Source organism: Crocuta crocuta, unplaced genomic scaffold, assembly GCF_008692635.1.
Source record: "Crocuta crocuta isolate KB4526 unplaced genomic scaffold, BGI_CrCroc_1.0 scaffold614, whole genome shotgun sequence".
Taxonomy (NCBI): Eukaryota; Metazoa; Chordata; class Mammalia; order Carnivora; family Hyaenidae; genus Crocuta; species Crocuta crocuta.
The window spans coordinates 107,804-125,006 of record NW_027529673.1 but is presented as its reverse complement, the minus strand read 5'-3'; the positions used below and the strand labels follow the sequence as shown (position 1 = coordinate 125,006).

The following is a 17,203-nucleotide window of genomic DNA, read 5'->3' as shown; positions in this document are numbered from 1 at the left end:
AGACAGATTGCTGGGTTCAAACTCTTCTTCTTTCACTTGGAATATGACTATGGCCAAATTATTAAAGCTCTCTTAAGTTTCTTAATCTGTAAAATGGGTGTTAAAAATATTTTATAGGGTTGCTGTAAGGATTAAAAGAGCTGGTACATGCAAAGCACTTAGAACAATGCCCAGCATATAATTAGTAATCAATACATGTTTAATATTGTCATTGGAGTAGTAGAGTATTTCTTAATATGGTAAGGAACATCACTTTTTTTTTCTTCTTTCTTCTGGACAATGATACAGTTGAATTAGAAGACACCTCTTCTAGCTTCCATGCCTAAAATTCTGAATTATTATTTATTCTTTTATATGCATCTTATAATTTGCTTATTGTTTATTTCTACCTAGTATAGCTGTAAGGTGTGTTTCACAAAATTGCAGTTACATATTTCTTGTTGAGTATGATTTAAGAATGAGGTGAGGGGCGCCTGGGTGGCTTGGTCAGTTAAGTATCTGACTCTTGATCTCAGCTCATGTGTTGAACTCACAGTCATGAGTTCAAGCCCCATATTGGGCTCTATGCTGGGTGTGGAGCCTACTAAAAAAAAGTGTTCTTTTAAAAAATAATTAAGAGGTGCCTGGGTGGCTCAGTCGGTCAAGTGTCTGAGTTCGCCCCGTGTTGAGTGGTTTCAAGCCCCGCATCGGGCTCTGTGCTGACAGCCAGCTCAGAGCCTGGAGCCTGCTTCAGATTCTGTGTCTCCCTCTCTCTGTGACCCTCCTCTGCTCACGGTGTCTCTCTCTCTGTCTCTCAGAAATAAATAAAACATTTAAAATTAATTAATTAATTGATTTAAATGAGGTGAATTAACTAACTTTGTGCAAAAGAAATATACCAAATAAATTTTACATTGATCTGGATATTTAATAATGACAAAGTAATATCATTTACCAAGTTATAATGGCATGAAACGATAAAGATGCTATTTACATTTTGGACAGCAATTTCATGACCATACTAAGGCCAATTTTCACTGGTTTATAAAATTGGAAAGACAATGCATCAACTTTAAAAATAAACTGTGTTCTTATGGACTTCCTCAGTGAAGACCTTTGTTTCTCATTTATCTCCTGGGACAATCTCAGAACCATAATGGATTTCATTAGGAGAAGGAAGAGGAGAAGGAAGTATGCATAAGGAGGCATAGAATGGTTGTATAGCTCAAAAGTAAACTATCAAAATGGAATCATATATATAGAAAAATAAGTCAATATGTATACTAAAGTTACTTTTTTAGTCTCAGGTGTATATCTCCACCTTACACTATGGTTATATTGATTCGTAGGTTTAATGCCTTATATATTCATCTGATATGAAATTTTATAAAGCATACATGCTTTGGAAAACTGGAAAGATTATTTTTTTAAATACAATTTATCGCCAAATTGGCTTCCATACAGCACCCACTGCTCATCCCAAGTGCCTTCCTCAGTGCCCATCACCCATTTCCCCTCTCCATCACCCCCACTACTCTCAGTTTGTTCTCTGTACTTAAAAGTCCCTTATGGTTTGCCTCCCTCCCTCTCTGTTTGTAACTAGTTTTTTCCCCTTCCCTTCCCCAATGGTCTTCTAAGTTTCTCAAGTTCCACATATGAATGAAAACGTATGATATCTGTTTTTCTCTGACTGACTTATTTCACTTAGCATAATACCCTCCAGTTCCATCCACATTGCTGCAAATGGCATGATTTCATTCTTTCTCATTGCCAAGTAGTATTCCATTGTATATATAAACCACATCTACTTTGTCCATTCATCAGCTGATGGACATTTAAGCTCTTTCCATACTTGGGCTATTGTTGAAAGCACTGATGATATAAACATTGGGGTGCCCATGCCATTATGCATCAGCACTACTAGGAATTTACCCAAGGGATACAGGAGTGCTGGAAAGGTTATTGAAAAGTCCAAAAGAGGTGGAATTCCATCTCTGATTATTAGGGCCTATTACTATGATTTCTCACATTTCAATTCATACACTATCCACTACATTTACTTGAGTAAATCAAATCCTTCTGGGCATTTCAGTAAATACTTTGGGGCTAATGGGGTGCCTGGGTGGCTCAGTCAGTTAAGCTTCTGACCTCAGCTCGGGTCATGATCTTCTGATTCATGGATTAGGGCCCGGCGGCAGGCTCTGTGTTGACAGCTCAGACCTGGAGCCTGCTGTGGATTCTGTCTCTCTCTCTGTCTGCCCCTCCCCAACTTGTGCTCTGTCTGTCTCTCTCTCTCTCTCTCAAAAATAAATAAATATTAATAAAATAATAATTTGGGACTATTAATAAAGAAATCAAATTCAGTGCTGATCAGTAAAATTTTCAACTAATTTAAATTCAATTTGTATTCAATCCAAAAAATAGATTTTAATAAATTAATTTAAATTCAGTTCAATTTATATTCAATTCAAAATATATTTGAATGCCAAAATAGACTGAGATGAAGTAAGCAGTGACATATGGAGAATACAACCATAAAAGAGTGTGGTTTACTATCCAGATGGATTAGATCTACTAAACTTAAAAATTGGAAAAAAAAACTCAAAGTAAATGATCTGTAAACCAAATGAAAACAGCATCCTGGGAAATATATTTGCAATGAATATAACAAAGTGTTACCATAACTAACTTAAAGGCTCTTTTAAATCAGTAAGTTGAGGTGCACTTGTATGGCTAAGTCAGTTAAGCACTTCAGCTTAGATCACAACCTCACGGTTCCTGAGTTCAAACCCCACGTGCTCTGTGCTGACAGCTCAGAGCCCGGAACCTGCTTCTGATTCTGTGTCTCCCTCTCTCTCTGCCCCTCTCCCATTCAGTCTCTCTCTTTCTCTCTCTCTCTCTCTCTCAAAAATAAATAACAATTAAAAAAATAATACTAAATAAATAGATCAGTAAATTGAGTATTAATAATTAATCTTCACGTTTCTCCCTGAGGGTGTGTGTGTATGTATATATCTGTGTGTGTGTTTAGATTAAGAGAAAAAATGAAATAAAAGAATAAGGATAAGAAAGTAAATCCAAGGCTCAAAGTAGTGGGATTTGCATACCTAAACTGTGGAAGTCTTAACCTCTACCCTTCTTGAAGTTCAGCCACAACCTTAAGATTAACATACATCTATTATTCAGAAGGAAACAAAGAGGTCAATAAAATGGCAAGTTTACATGGAGTTAAGAGGATTACTGACACACCTCTCAACCACCCATTTCATCACAAATGCTTTGACTCTTTGGGCATCTGGGTGGATCAGTTGGTTAATCCTCTGACTTTGACTCATGTCATAATGTCATGATCTATAGGTTCAAGCTGGGCTTGTGTCGGGCTCTGCGCTGACAGCTCAGAACCTGAAGCCTGCTTTGGCCTCTCTCTGCCCCTCCCTTGCTTGTGCTCTCTCTCTCTCAAAAATAAATAAACTTTTAAAAATGTTTTGAGTCTTTCTTATTTTTCGTAGTAATAGTTGTAGCTAATGCTTCAGAACAGTTCATTAGCCCAATACAAACTTATGATCTATAAATTTGTTTTGCTCAGTGATTTGGGGATTTGTCTAAAGCACTACACAACTAATTTGTACTTCAGAATTCTGATTGATCCAGTGATCTTATTCACGGTTCTGTACCTATAACTCAGTCCCCAAACGTGGTTCTGCTGTTGAATAGTAGTTATCTTCAAAGTCATTCAGACCGTTCTTTGCTTTGTAACAAAGTATTTTTGACTTTAAAAAAGCTCACAAACAGCAAAAAATGTAGTTCTTTGTAATAAAACATACATACCAAATGCATATAAACCTCTCCAATCTAAAGGACACATTTCGACAGAACTCACAGCTTTTTATTTGTGTCAGAGAATACTTATTTTTAATTGCCTTTTAAGGAAAACGTCCTCCAAATTAAAAAAAAAAAAAGGATTTGGGGTGCCTGGGTGGCTATGTCAATGGAGCATCAACCTTGGCTCATGGGTCAGCACAGAGCCAGCTTCAGATCCTGTCGCCCTCTCTCCCTGCCCACCCCGCTACGTGCTCTCTCTCAAAAATGAATAAACATTAAAAAAAAAAAAAAAAGATGATCAACATAGAGAATTCTGGTGGAGCACAGAGGATGTTTAGGGCAGTGACACTACTCTGTATGATACCATAATGATGAATACATTTTATTATAAATGTCCAAACCCATAGAATGTACAATACCAAGAGTGAACTCTTGAGTAAACCATGGACTATGGGTAACAAAGATGTGTCATTGCAGGTTCATCAGTTGTAACAAATGCACAGCTCTGGTGAGGGATGTTGATAGCGGGGGTAAGTTATGTATGTGTAGGGGCAGGGAGTATATGGAAAATCTCTGCACCTTCCCCTCAGTTTTTCTGTGAACCTAAAGTTGCTCTAAAAAGTAAAGTTTATTTTAAAAAAAGATTCATGCCAGAGTCCTATTTTAGTTCGATTTTAGGTTTAGAACAGTCACTGAAAAGCATATGTGAAGTCAACCTATGTGGGCTTGAAAACATAAAATCAAATAACATTGACAAACAGAGCTAATTCTCTACCACCAGCTGGTGTTTGTTGATGTTTCCTTTTGGATTAACGGATTATGTAAATCCAGGCAAACAGACTTGAACTTGTGTTTACAGTTACAATAACCTAATATTCTATTAAGAGTATAATACAATATCTTAAGTGTCTCGTCTTTGGAAATTCCACAAAAAAAAATACGAACAATTAAATGCATTTCTCCACATTCTCCAGAAAATAAAGACCCTCACTGTGATCATTAGGATCCCCGGTTACAGTCACCAGTGAGTTCTGTCTTAAAAAACAACAAGCCTGGCTAATTGACTTTTCCTAAAAAATTACCATCATGATAACATTGATAATGCTTTTATCTTATGTTCTTGTTAAATGGGGCACCTAGGTGGCTCAGCCAGTTAAGCATCTGACTCCTGATTTCAGCTCAGGTCATGAACTCAGAGTCATAGATTTTTTGGCAGGCTCAGTGTTGGCTACAGCAGGGAACTCAAGCTTTTTTGATCAATGTTTTTGTTTTTTGGAGGGGTTCTTTCCACATAAAGTTGAGGGGGAAAGAAGGTCAGAAGTTAGTCAGCTGCTCTTTGTTTTCTTCTTCTGTTGTACACAGCAGATTTCTCTTTCTTCTTTTTTTATTAAGTTTATTGATTAAATTAATTAATGTAATTTAATGTGAGATCATGACCTGAGACGAAGTTGGACACTTATCTGACTGAGCCACCTGGGCGCCCCTATCTTATTTTATTTTTAAGTTTATTTATTTATTTTGTGAGAAAGACAGAGAAAGAGAGGGCAGGGGAGGGGCAAAGAGAAAGAGAGAGAGAATCCCAAATGGGCTCTGCACTGTCAGCACAGAGCCGGATGTGGGGCTCAAACTTACAAACCCCCACATGACGACCTGAGCCAAAATCAAGAATTGGACACTTAACCAACTGAGCCACCAAGGAACTCCCCAATTTGATAATTAAAAAAAAAAATTAATGTTTATTTATTTTTGAAAGAGAGAGAGAGAGGCAGAGAGAAAGAGGGAGACACAGAATGTGAAGTAGGCTCCAGACTCTCAGATGTCAGCACAGAGCCTGATGAGGGGTTTGAACTCATCAATCATGAGATCGTGACCTGAGCCATAGTTGGATGCTTACCCGACTGAGCCACTCAGGTGCCCCTGAGAATTTTATTTTTTTACTTTTTAAAACTTTATTTCAACATACTATGCTTACAGAAATACACTCATATTGGTTAATAGAATAAATTTAACTTATCCTATACAATTTGGACCAAAAACTTGGTACATGGTTTAAGTGTTAAAAAAAAAAAAAACAAAACAAGGATTTGTAATCTGGTTTATTTTTTATCTATTACAAAAGATCCTCCCATCAAATGCTGCTAAAGCAGGCAGCAAAAACTTGAAATATTAGCCTTTTAGTTTGTCTAGGAAAAATAACATGTATTGCACTGTATGAGTTTATAAAAGGTGATTTTTATTTAAATTTTTACTTTTAAAATTTCTAGCAAGTTTAGATTATTTTCATATGTTTATTATAGGGCTAATCTCCCAAGCATTACATAACTTAGTGAGACAACCCATAGGCAAGCATTGGTGATTTGTTAAACTGTGGTAGGCATCAACAAAATACAGGCAGTATGGCACCTCTGTTAAAAATAATTTTCTACAGGGGCACCTGGGTGTCTCAGTTGTTTGGGCGTCTGACTTCAGCTCAGGTCATGATCTCACCTCTGTGAGTTTGACCCCTGCATCAGGCTCTGTGCTGACAACTCAGAGCCTGGAGTCTGCTTCAGATTCTGTGTCTCCCTCTCTCTCTGTCCCTTCCCCACTTATGCTCTATCTCTCTCAAATGAATAAACATTAAAAAAATTTTTTTAAATAATAATTAATTTTCTATAGCATGCACAGCATAGTAACTAAAGTTAATAATACTGTATTGCATATTTGTAAGTTGGGGAGAGAGATCTTAAAAGTTCTCATCATGAGACAAAAATTATGTAACTATGTATAGTGATGGACATTAACAAGACATTGCAGTGATCATTTTGCAATATATACAAATATCAAATCATGTTGTAACATTTGAAACTGAGACAGTATTATATGTCAATTATTCCTCGATTAAAATATAAATTTCTGGGGACACCTGGGTAGTTCAGTCTGTTCAGTGTCTGACTCTTGATGTCGGCTCAGGTCATGATCTTGTAGTCATGAGCTAGAGCTCTATGTGGGACTCCATGCTGAGCGTGGAGCCTGCTTGGGATTCTCTCTGTCCCTCTCTCTCTACCCCTCCCCCACTCATGCTCTTGCTCTCTCTCTTAAAATAAATAAATAAACATTTAAAAAATGTGTTGTCAGTCAAAAAGAATGAAATCTTGCCATTTGAAATGACATGGATGGAGCTAGAATGTATTACACTAAGCAAAGTCAGAGAAAGACAAAATACTACATGATTTCACTCATATGTGGGATTTAAGAAACAAAACAAAAGAACAAAGGGGAAGGAAAAATAAAGAGAGAGAGAGAGGTGGGGGTGGGAAGTAGATCATAAGAGATAGAGAACAAACTGAGGGTTGCTGGAGGGAGGTGAGAGGGGATGGGCTAGATAGGTGATGGGCGTTAAGGAGGGCACTTGTTGTGATGAGCACTGTGTGATGTATGTAAATGATGAATCACACTGAATTCTACACCTGAAACCAATTTTACCATACATGCTAACTATTAGAATTTAAATATTTCTTGAAAAGAAAAAAAAGTTGTGAGGTCAAAGCTTATAGAATGAAAAACCATTTAATGAAGTAATTGCTTTGGTTAAAATGTCTTTTTGAACAACTTGTGCAAGTTCAAAACAAGTCCAGGTTTTGTTAGGGCATTAGTTCTCAAGAGTTGTTTTCTTTATGCTGTAAAATCTGATTAGCCATTTTTATACCTTTCTGTGTTACCTGATCAGCCATTTCCGATTCTTTCTAAAGAAAATAGCCAATCTCAAGAAGTAGGCGTGGCTTTAGGTGACCTGGACCATATAAAAAGCACAGCTGTCCCGAGAGGACTTCTTCTCTGGGGTTAGACTGGCTCACTTTGTAGCTGCCAGGCTTCAGAGAGCAGAGAGTTCCCGCTGGCCCTGATAGCGCCCGGCCTTCCAGAGCTTCTAGACCTTCTAGAGGTGAGACCACTCAGTAGACTCTGGTAAGTATGGAGTTTACAGTGAATATCTTCATTCCTACTTTCTCTTCTACAAATACTTTCAAGTTGGCTGTTGTCCTGCTTGGGTCTTGTCCAAACAAACAGCTTTCGTAGTTATTTTAAATGACATCAATATTTAAAAGATCTGTGTAACTAGAGCATTTGTAATATAATAATATTTGCTACATTAGGTTGATTATTTTTTATTCCTTTTTTATTTGAAAAAACTTTTTAATGTTTATTTTTGAGACAGAGAGAGACAGAGTGTGAGTTGGGGGAAGGGCAGAGAGAGAAGGAGACACAGAATCTGAGCAGGCTTCAAGCTCTAAGCTGTCAGCACAGAGCCTGATGTGGGGCTTGAACTCATGAACTACAAGATCAGGACATGAGCCAAAGCCGGATGCTTAGCTGATTATTTTTTACTCTATTACCTTATGTGTTACTAAACTTTTTTATGTCTTAGAGATTTATGCAGTTTTTATGCAATTTTGGAACTTGTAAACACCTGAAATGTTCAACATAATGTATGTATGTAATAGTCTTTATACCCATCAACATGAAAGTTTAGTGTGCTGAGTTAATTAGAAACCCCTTGTTGTAAAAGTCCTATTTGCTCTCCTAAAACCTTCAGTTTGCAGACCAGATTTAAAGGGTTCTAACCAACTGGTAAGGACTCCCAAGAAATGGCATTGGTCACCATGGGGAAATACCAAAATTAAAGATGAATTGATCGTGTTTCTCTTAACTGCATCTCTGTATTTTCTAGTGCAGAAAGGAAATCCCAATGCTTATTCTCTTCTTAATTTGTTAAAAAAAAAAAAGATTAATTGTTGCTGATTAGCACTGTGACTTGAACATTAACCAGCTCAAGATGTGAAGATGCTCTGATGATCTGAACTGACTCTGCGAAAATTATTTTTCAAACCAGAAATAAAAGATAATTTTTACACTTTATTTCCTTTTTAAAAAAATTCTTAATGTTTATTTATTTTTGTGAGAGAGTGAGCAGGAGAGGGGTAGAGAGGGAGGGAGACAGAATCTAAAGCAGGCTCCAGGCTCTGAGCTATCAGCACAGAGCCTGATGCAGGGCTCAAAATCATGAACTGCGAGATCATGACCTGAGCCGAAGTTGGCCGCTTAACCGACTGAGCCACCCAGGCGCCCCTACACTTTACTTCCTGAAAGGAGGAGTTTTGCTATTAAAGTTAGCACAAATTCAGCTGATTACAGTTGCAGGAGTCAAAGTTGAAGTCAACATGGATTAAATTAAACAAACTTAGGATAAACAAAGTGTCCGGATTCGGCTTTGGCTCAGGTCATGATCTCGCAGTTCCTGGGTTCAAGCCCCACGTCAGGCTCTGTGCTGACAGCTAGCCCAGAGCCTGGAGCCAGTCTTGGATTCCATGTCTCTCTCTCTCTGACCCTCCCCTGCTCACACTGTCTCTCCTTCTCTCTCAGAAATTAAAAAAAAAAACATTAAAATTTTTTTAAATTAAACAAACTTAAATGAAACCTTATCCATTTTATTTGTCTTTAGAAAAGTACACCAGTTAGTTTGGAGACAGAATGCATGGAGGCTGTTAGCATGGAGATGAAGTGTCTGTATAGGAGTGTGTGCCTGTTACAGTAATGGAGTCACGGAGAGAGAAACACATGCACAGAGAGAGAAAGAGGGAGAGATTGAGATTCTATATGGACTTCTGCACCAATGAGCTAAGAAATGTAACCCTGGAATCATCCTAACTTTCACCCCTTGTCCCAGTCTTTAATGGGCAGTAGTTGAGCTCTGATTGAGAACACTGTCTATTTAACATTTATTTATTTTTGAGAGACAGAGCAAGACAGATAGTGAGTGGGGGAGGGGCAGAGTGAGGGGGGGGAAACACAGAATCTGAGGCAGGCTCCAGGCTCTGAGCTGTCAGCACAGAGCCTGACGTGGGGCTCAAACTCACAGACTTCAAGATCATGACCTGAGCCGAAGTCTGATGCTTAACCAACTGAGCCACCCAGGCGCCCCAAGAACACTGTCGATTTGAAATTAAAATATGGTAAAGACACTTTTATCCCATTTTCTCATTTGTAGCATAGCATAAACCCAACCTATGTTTACCATGCCTCTGTTTGTCCTGGGGTTAAATTAATAGGTAGATTAGATAGAGCTCAAGCAGACAAGCTTTTGTCTAAGGGCTTCCCCCTCCATCCCCATCCCCCCTCCCCCAATCAGGACAGAAGAATGACCTTCTCTCTCTCTCTCTCTCTCTCTCTCTCTTTTTCTTTAAAAAAAAAAGTGCAGAAATATGGATTTGGACACCTTGCAAGCCTTGCAGAATGAACTCATCTGCTCCATTTGTATGAATTACTACATAGACCCAGTCACCATTGACTGTGGGCACAGCTTTTGCCGTCCCTGTCTGCACCTCTGCTGGGAGGAAGCCCAGACCCTAATGTCCTGTCCTGAGTGCAGGGGAATTTCACAGAAGACAGACTTCAAAACCAATATTACACTTAAGAGGCTGGCATCCCTCGCCAGACGGGCCAGACCTTACCACGTCGACAGCTGCAAGGAGCAAATCTGTGTGATACACAAGGAAGCAAAGGGGCTCTTCTGTGAGACTGACAAGAGCCTGCTTTGCGGGCCCTGCTCTGCATCACCGGAGCATGTCGCCCATGACCACCACAGTCTGGTACAGTGGGCTGCTGAGGAATACAGGGTAAGTGATGGCTCTAGAGCAAGCTGAACTCTTACAGACTTCTAAGCCAGGAAGAAAGGCGGGGAAAATGACCATGAGGTTGATGTGAGTACAGATAGTGAAGGTGGTGATTTTTTCAATATAAATACCAAGATGTAAGTACATACTTGCAATGCTATTGGCCAATTTTGATGCCATGATCATAGCTATGGTGAGCCTTTAGCAAGGGAAATTTCCTTAGAAACATTGTCCAAATCTGAAGTGGCTACTTCTAGGAACATTGGCTTCGGATACAAGCTTGACACCTTCACGGCCAGGTTAGGTAAAAATCTGAATGTCAGTTTCTCAGAAAACGGTAGTATCTATAGATACCCTCAAATCTTTATCACGTCTATCACCTCTGATATCATAAATATTGGAATCAAATTAGATAATGCGGAAAAATCTGGCAGCTCCATACTAACCCAAGATTACTGTTTTCACAGACACTGACTTTTCCCATTGATAAGGGGATGAAATCTATAATACCATCTTCTGTGTTGCTAAAGCTCATGGTTATTTTGCAGGAGAAACTTCTGAAGAGAATGGGCTCTTTATGGAACATGACTCAAGAAATACAAAATGATCTGAGTCAAGAAACTAGCAAAATCCAGTCATTTGAAGTAAGAATGAAAATGTTCTGTTTTTATGTAGGCTGACATAATGGTGGTTTAGACTTTTGGCTACATTTAAGCTGCCAGTTAAAGGATCATTTTTTTCCAGGAAAAAGTAATGGTTTCAAATGATATATCAGTAATCACAGATATACTGTGATTGGCTTCTAGCCAATAACAGCTAGTGCAAAGAATGCTAGTATATGGGATACCCAGGGAATGGGTGGTATACCTAGTCCAGCCCTGCAGGTTTGGATAAAGCCTCTCAGACACTGAGTTTAAGAAAACATTGCAATGGGGCACCTGGTGACTCAGCTGGCTAAGTGTCCAACTTTTCTTTTTTTAATATTTATTTATTTAAGAGAGAGAGAAAGACAGAGCATGAGCTGGGGAGGGGCAAAGGGAGAGAGAGACACAGAATCTGAATCAGGCTCCAGGCTCTGAGCGGTCAGCACAGAGCCTGGCATGGGGCTAGAACTCACGAATCATGAGATCATGGCCTGGTCCAAAGTCAGATGCTCAACCCACTGAGCCACCCAGGTGCCCCAAGCATCCAACTCCTGATTTTAGCTCAGGTCATAATCTCATGGTTTGTAAGATTGAGCCCTGCATCAGAATCTAGGCTGACGGCACAGAGCCTGCTTGGGATTTTCTCCCTCTCTCTCTCTCTCTCTGCCCCTCCCCTGCTCATAAGTGCACTTTCTCTCTGTTTCTCTTTCTCTTAAAATAAGTAACAAACTTTAAAAAAAGAAAACACTGCAATAAATTTGGCTGTGAAGAAGAGGAGAGGCATAGGGTAGCACTGAAGAGAAAAGTAGAGAATTTAATTTAAAGATCTGTAAAGCGTGGTGTATATATAAATATCTTTAAACATTTAGAAAAATCAGGCATAGGAACAAAAGAAAAGGAAGTTCAGGTAAGAGAGGAAATAAGTGATGGAGCAGCACAGCAAGAGGGTCTGGGACCCCTTAGAGGGCTTGATTTGAACAGGGAAGGAGTCTAAGAACATAGAGAAATGGTGAACAGAAAAGATTAGCAAATACTCCAGACATTTGGAGATGTGAGGCACAAAGTTTGTCAAGTACTTTCTCGATAACACTGAGGAAATAGTATTTGAAGGTTGAGGTTTTCTGTTGAGAGCAAGTCTTTGTAACCATTTACACATACCATCTCCTCAGGAATATGTGCTCTTAAGGAAAGTCATGATCAGGGCACAGTATCAGAAGATGCGTCTATTTCTCTTTGAGGAGGAGCAACTCCATCTGGAGACACTGGAGAGAGAGGCAAAGGAGATTTTCCAACAACTCAAGGAAAGTGAATTCAGAATGACCCAACAGAAAGAAAGCTTGAAAAAAGTGTACAGAGAGCTGATGGGGATGTGCCACAAGCCTGACCTGGAGCTCCTCCAGGTGAGCAGGGAGGGTCCATCCTCAGAGCCAGGAATCCTTTTGTGGGCAACGCTGCCATGATGTAGAAATGCTAACCGCATACACCATTGCTCTCAGCCAGCTGGTGATGCTCATTGACTCCCATCATTCCATTTGTCCAGCCATTTATTTCCTCATATCTTGCTCATCTTTGGGTGATTTTTTTCTCTTCTAGTAGCTAACCTAGGGCAAAATTATTGCTGTGTAATCAGGAGTACTAATCACACGGATAAATGTTCCAAAATCAGAAAAACCCTGTAACCAGAGGAAGGCTAGCTTTGTTGGAGTGATTCTCAATGTATGTTCCCCTAATCCATTGCCACTCTGGTTCCCCAGCCCCCAGAAATAACTTGCTGAAGACACTGAGATTTTGCTGTATGCCCAGGCAAGAATTGTAGAATGTGGCAATCAGTTTTAATGCACTCTATAACCTTTTTTTAAATGTGATTTCTCTACTTTGCTTTAGTTGTCGTAAATGATCAGATCTCTTCTTGCGAATAAGACTGGGCTCTGAGCGACAGTGGAAACCTAGATGGTGTTGCACAGCCTCTTTCTGACCTCCTTCTTTCCTTAGTATATCCTGAGGAAGCCTGTCATGGTTTAGTTTAGGTTCTATTATTAAGGTAGTCTCTGATTGTTGCTTAGAAGGGAATAAGAGAAAAAATACATTATTTAAACAAACAAACAAGAATACTGGAGAAGAAGCAAAAGAACAAGACTCTCATGATTAACATCACTTTTTGTTTTTTTCCTTGTAGGACTTGGGAAGCGTATTGAACAGGTGAGTTTCCACCATTGACTTCTGATTGCTGAGCAAGTCTCTTGTTCTTATTGATAAAGTAGATGGACATGTTTTGAGCTCTTAGCATCATTCTCTGTGACCACTTTTGTTGTTGTTGTGTTATTGTTAAAGCTTATTTATTTTTAAGAGAGAGAGAGCACACAAGCAGTCAAGGGACAGAGAGAGAAGGGGGAGAGAGAGAATCCCAAGCAGGCTCCACATTGTCAGCTGAGAGTCCAATGTGGGGCTCGATGCCACAATCTGTGAGATGGCGAACTGAGTGGAAACCAAGAATCAGACGCTTAACCAAGTGAGCCACCCAGGCGCCCCTCTGTGGCAACTTTGTATTTCTTTTAAAAGAAGCCTGAAGACCTTCTGCTCCTTAGTCTCAGTTTCCTCCTTGTGTGGACGAATTCAAATATACTTAAAAACCATGTGACATTCTGGGCTCTGTTCCACTCACTGCTCCCAAATCCTCTCTAGACTCACCACAATAAAACTTACTGAAGGAATTTTTTAAGGCATAACAGAAGGGGTTCCTACCCTAGAGGGTTGGAGGTGCAAAAGATAAGAAAGAAGGAGATTCCCCAAGAATGGAAAGGAGAGGGGTGTGATTTTGTTCCCAGCTGTAGTAATGACCTCGCCTATTCCATATACACCCCACGGTAGGCAGGACCTCACAGGAAATGGCTTCCTGGTGCCCACTGAGGGGGTGGACCCTCAGGACCAGGGCTGCCAGGCTGAATATAGATTCTCTGGCTGGACAGAAAAGAACAAAGCTGTCTGACTCATTGGGCTCTCCCCTTTTAGACACTGAATATATCATTAGTCACTACTTGCAGAGTAAAATGCCAAAGGCTTTGCCTGAACTTTGTGCTCTCTGTAAGACCCCAGGATCTTTGCTTTACCTGAGGTGGAATAAAAGGAGGGAATTATCCTCAGTAATTTTAGAAATGGAATAATATCTGAAAAGAATGGAGAAGTTGGAGTTTGATATAATCTAAATTCAGAAAAAAAGGTAAAGTAATGTTTCTCCTGCCCCCAAGAGCATATAATACAATGTATACCTAACAAACCAAAATGGGAGAATTCCGATGAAAACTCTTAGATTAAACATTGCTACTTTTGTAACAGTAGTGCGATTGACCTTTGGCCCAAAAGTATAACTGATGTTATTCCTTAAAGGACTGAATTGTTACCAATGCAGAAGCCACAGCCCATAATTCCAGAGCTTACTAGTCATAGCATCACAGGAATCCTGGATATACTGAACAACTTCAGAGGTAAGAATCAGCCCTTTGGCAATCAGGCCTCAATTTCTTTAGCGGTTCTTGGGGATGATTCTCTTTTCTCTTTTAATTTTCTTTTTCTGACATGAAGGTAGTATACGACTTTCCAAAGTTATTCTCTTTTCTCTCTAAATAGTCATATTACAATGATCAAGACTAAATTTGCCAACTTATACTTTACTGTAAATGCAAATCAAGATATATATTTTTAGTTGTATCTAACACAAAAAGAGCAAGAGGAGAGCAATCAGGTTGGTCATGTAGTTACAAAGAGATAGAATATTTAGTTCTCAGAGTAACAATCAATATGTATGCTTATTCAGTTTACTCCAGTCTTGAAAGTTTAAATGTGGCATTGGTAGTTTTTGTTGCATATTCTAAGTACATTTGTCATGGATGGTACAAAAAACATTTATTACTTATAAAATCAGAAAGCTTTGACAGAGAAAGACCAAAATTCTCATTGGCAGAATAATTTTAATGTTGTCAGAGCAATCTCAAAGCCACTGAAAGGCAAGGGATGGGTGAACAGGGCTGAAACATAGTGGGCCAACACCAGAAAGTAGGTCTAGACAGCAGAGGGCTAAAATTGGGATTCGACTAAATCCAGGCACTGAACAGATCATGTAAAGCCAGAACACTCTTTTCAGAAACTTCTAAATTAGGCATATGTAAATTTCTATCAAATTGTTGACATTTGAAAATGTCACAGCTACCAGGTATATGCCAGTCAGTAACCACATAGTAGCTAAGTGCTATTTATTTATTAAATAGTATTAAAGACAAATAACACAGGAAGAGTTTTCTGAAGTAAAGAAAAAAAAATAGGTGTGGCCTGAAATAAATTATCCAGCCTGACATTAAATAAATGCTTCACACAGTTCACAGTATATCTGGCTGTTTTTCCTTTTTCTGTATGATTTGAAGGGTTTCTGTGTGCTATAGAGGCAGTCACAACTCTTGCTCTTCATAGAAAAGCCATCTGAACTCTCTTTACTCTCTTTGTTTTGTATTTCCTTGAAGGAAGGGAAATGAAGAGGTCATTGGAGGGTAGAAAATCTTTGCCCCTCAGTATATGGAAATACCATTCGCTGACCTCATTTTTGTCTCTCTTTGCAGTGGATAATGTGCTCAGTCAGGAAGCCACCTGTTGGGTTTCTGAGACTGCTGGAAGTGTGACGCTTGGAGCCACCCATCCTGGTGTGTACAGAGAGCCTGAGAGAGTGGCAAGCTTTGCAAGATGGGGACCTCAGGTCTTCACCTCTGGTAAACATTACTGGGAGGTGGATGTCACATGCTCCCCAAATTGGGTCCTGGGAGTCTGTAAAGATTCCTTGACCAGTGATATTGATATCATGAGTGATCCTGAGGCAGCATTTCTGCTGTTTTCTTTGAAGATAAACAATCATTATAGTCTCTCCACCAACTCCCCGCCTTTAATTCAGTATGTGAAAAGGCCTCTGGGTCAGATTGGAGTATTTCTGGATTACGACAATGGAACTGTGAGCTTCTATGATGTTTGCAAAAGTTCCCTCATATACAGTTTCCTTCCTTCCACCTTCTCTTTCCCTTTAAAGCCTTTCCTTTGCTTTGGTTCCCTCTGAAAAAATCAAGTTTTATGAGCATTTATTTGATGAACTCCTGTCTCTGAGGAAATTCCTGCCATGAAACCTTTTCATGTAAAGCAACAGGATAATACGGGTCTTCAAGCACACTGTGACTTAAGGGAACAGGACCCTTGTAGGTTTATAAAATGGCATAACTTTATTGAATGTACAAATTTGTGTATTGAATTTTCTTTTAATAAAAATTGTTTATTTTGGAGCATTTTCTGGAATATAATCAATGCGTTTTCTTCTTTCTTTAATAACATTGTTAGTAAGATGAAATTTACATATGGTAAAAGTCATTCCTCTAAAGTACATACATAATTCAGAGGCATCTAGGTGGCTCAGTCGGTTAAGCGTCCAACTCTTGATTTCGGTTCAGGTCTTAATCTAATGGTTTGTGAAATCGAGGCCCGCACAGGGCTTCATGCTGACAATGCAAAGACTGCTTGGGGTTCTCTCTCTCTTCATCTCTGTCTGCCCCTTCCCCCTCTCTTTTGCTTTCAAAAATAAAAAAATATATGAAGTACATATTTCAGTCGTTTTTAGTAATATCCAAAGAGTTGTGCAACTATCCTAATTCAATCTCAGGACATTTCCATCACCCCCAAAAGAAATAAATACCCATTAATATTTCCTCCCTATTCACCCTCTTATCCCTTGTCAACCCCAACTCTCCTTGCAGTCTGTATGGATTCGTCTATCATATACATTTCATACAAATTCTGTCCCACACAACATGTGGCTGTTTGTATTTGTGTTTTTGTACTTTGTAAACATTTGCATAATGTTTTCAAGCCTCGTCTGCATTGTGAGCAATGTGTTTTACTTGCATATTTGAACCAGACCAGGGTAGAAGAAATGAAGTGGTATATATCTCAGCTTAGGAAACGAAAGGAGTGAGGCTTAGTCTTCTCTTCAAGGCTGACCTAGTTGGATAGATCCAAGTATCTGATAAACATTATCATTTCTCTAAACCCTAGTCATTCATCATATCTTGACTGAAGCAAGAG

The 17,203-nt window shown here is 39.1% G+C and overlaps 1 protein-coding gene across 1 annotated transcript; it reads left to right on the top strand.

Moving 5' to 3' along the window:
* Positions 1-10,040: 10,040 nt before the first annotated feature.
* On the top strand, positions 10,041-16,187 carry LOC144230697 (tripartite motif-containing protein 64-like). The gene is made up of 6 exons (XM_077763035.1): positions 10,041-10,454; positions 11,000-11,095; positions 12,265-12,495; positions 13,272-13,294; positions 14,480-14,577; positions 15,703-16,187. Exons 1-6 carry the CDS (start codon positions 10,041-10,043, stop codon positions 16,185-16,187), a joined length of 1,347 nt encoding a protein of 448 aa, XP_077619161.1.
* The last annotated feature ends 1,016 nt before the right edge of the window (positions 16,188-17,203 follow it).

Bases quoted from the DNA above. Each gene is read 5' to 3' on its own strand.
- LOC144230697 (XM_077763035.1), top strand. From the start codon at position 10,041: ATGGATTTGGACACCTTGCAAGCCTTGCAGAATGAACTCATCTGCTCC. The intron at 11,096-12,264 runs GTAAGAATGAAA...CCATCTCCTCAG, and splicing joins GCAAAATCCAGTCATTTGAA to GAATATGTGCTCTTAAGGAA. The intron at 14,578-15,702 runs GTAAGAATCAGC...CTCTCTTTGCAG, and splicing joins TATACTGAACAACTTCAGAG to TGGATAATGTGCTCAGTCAG.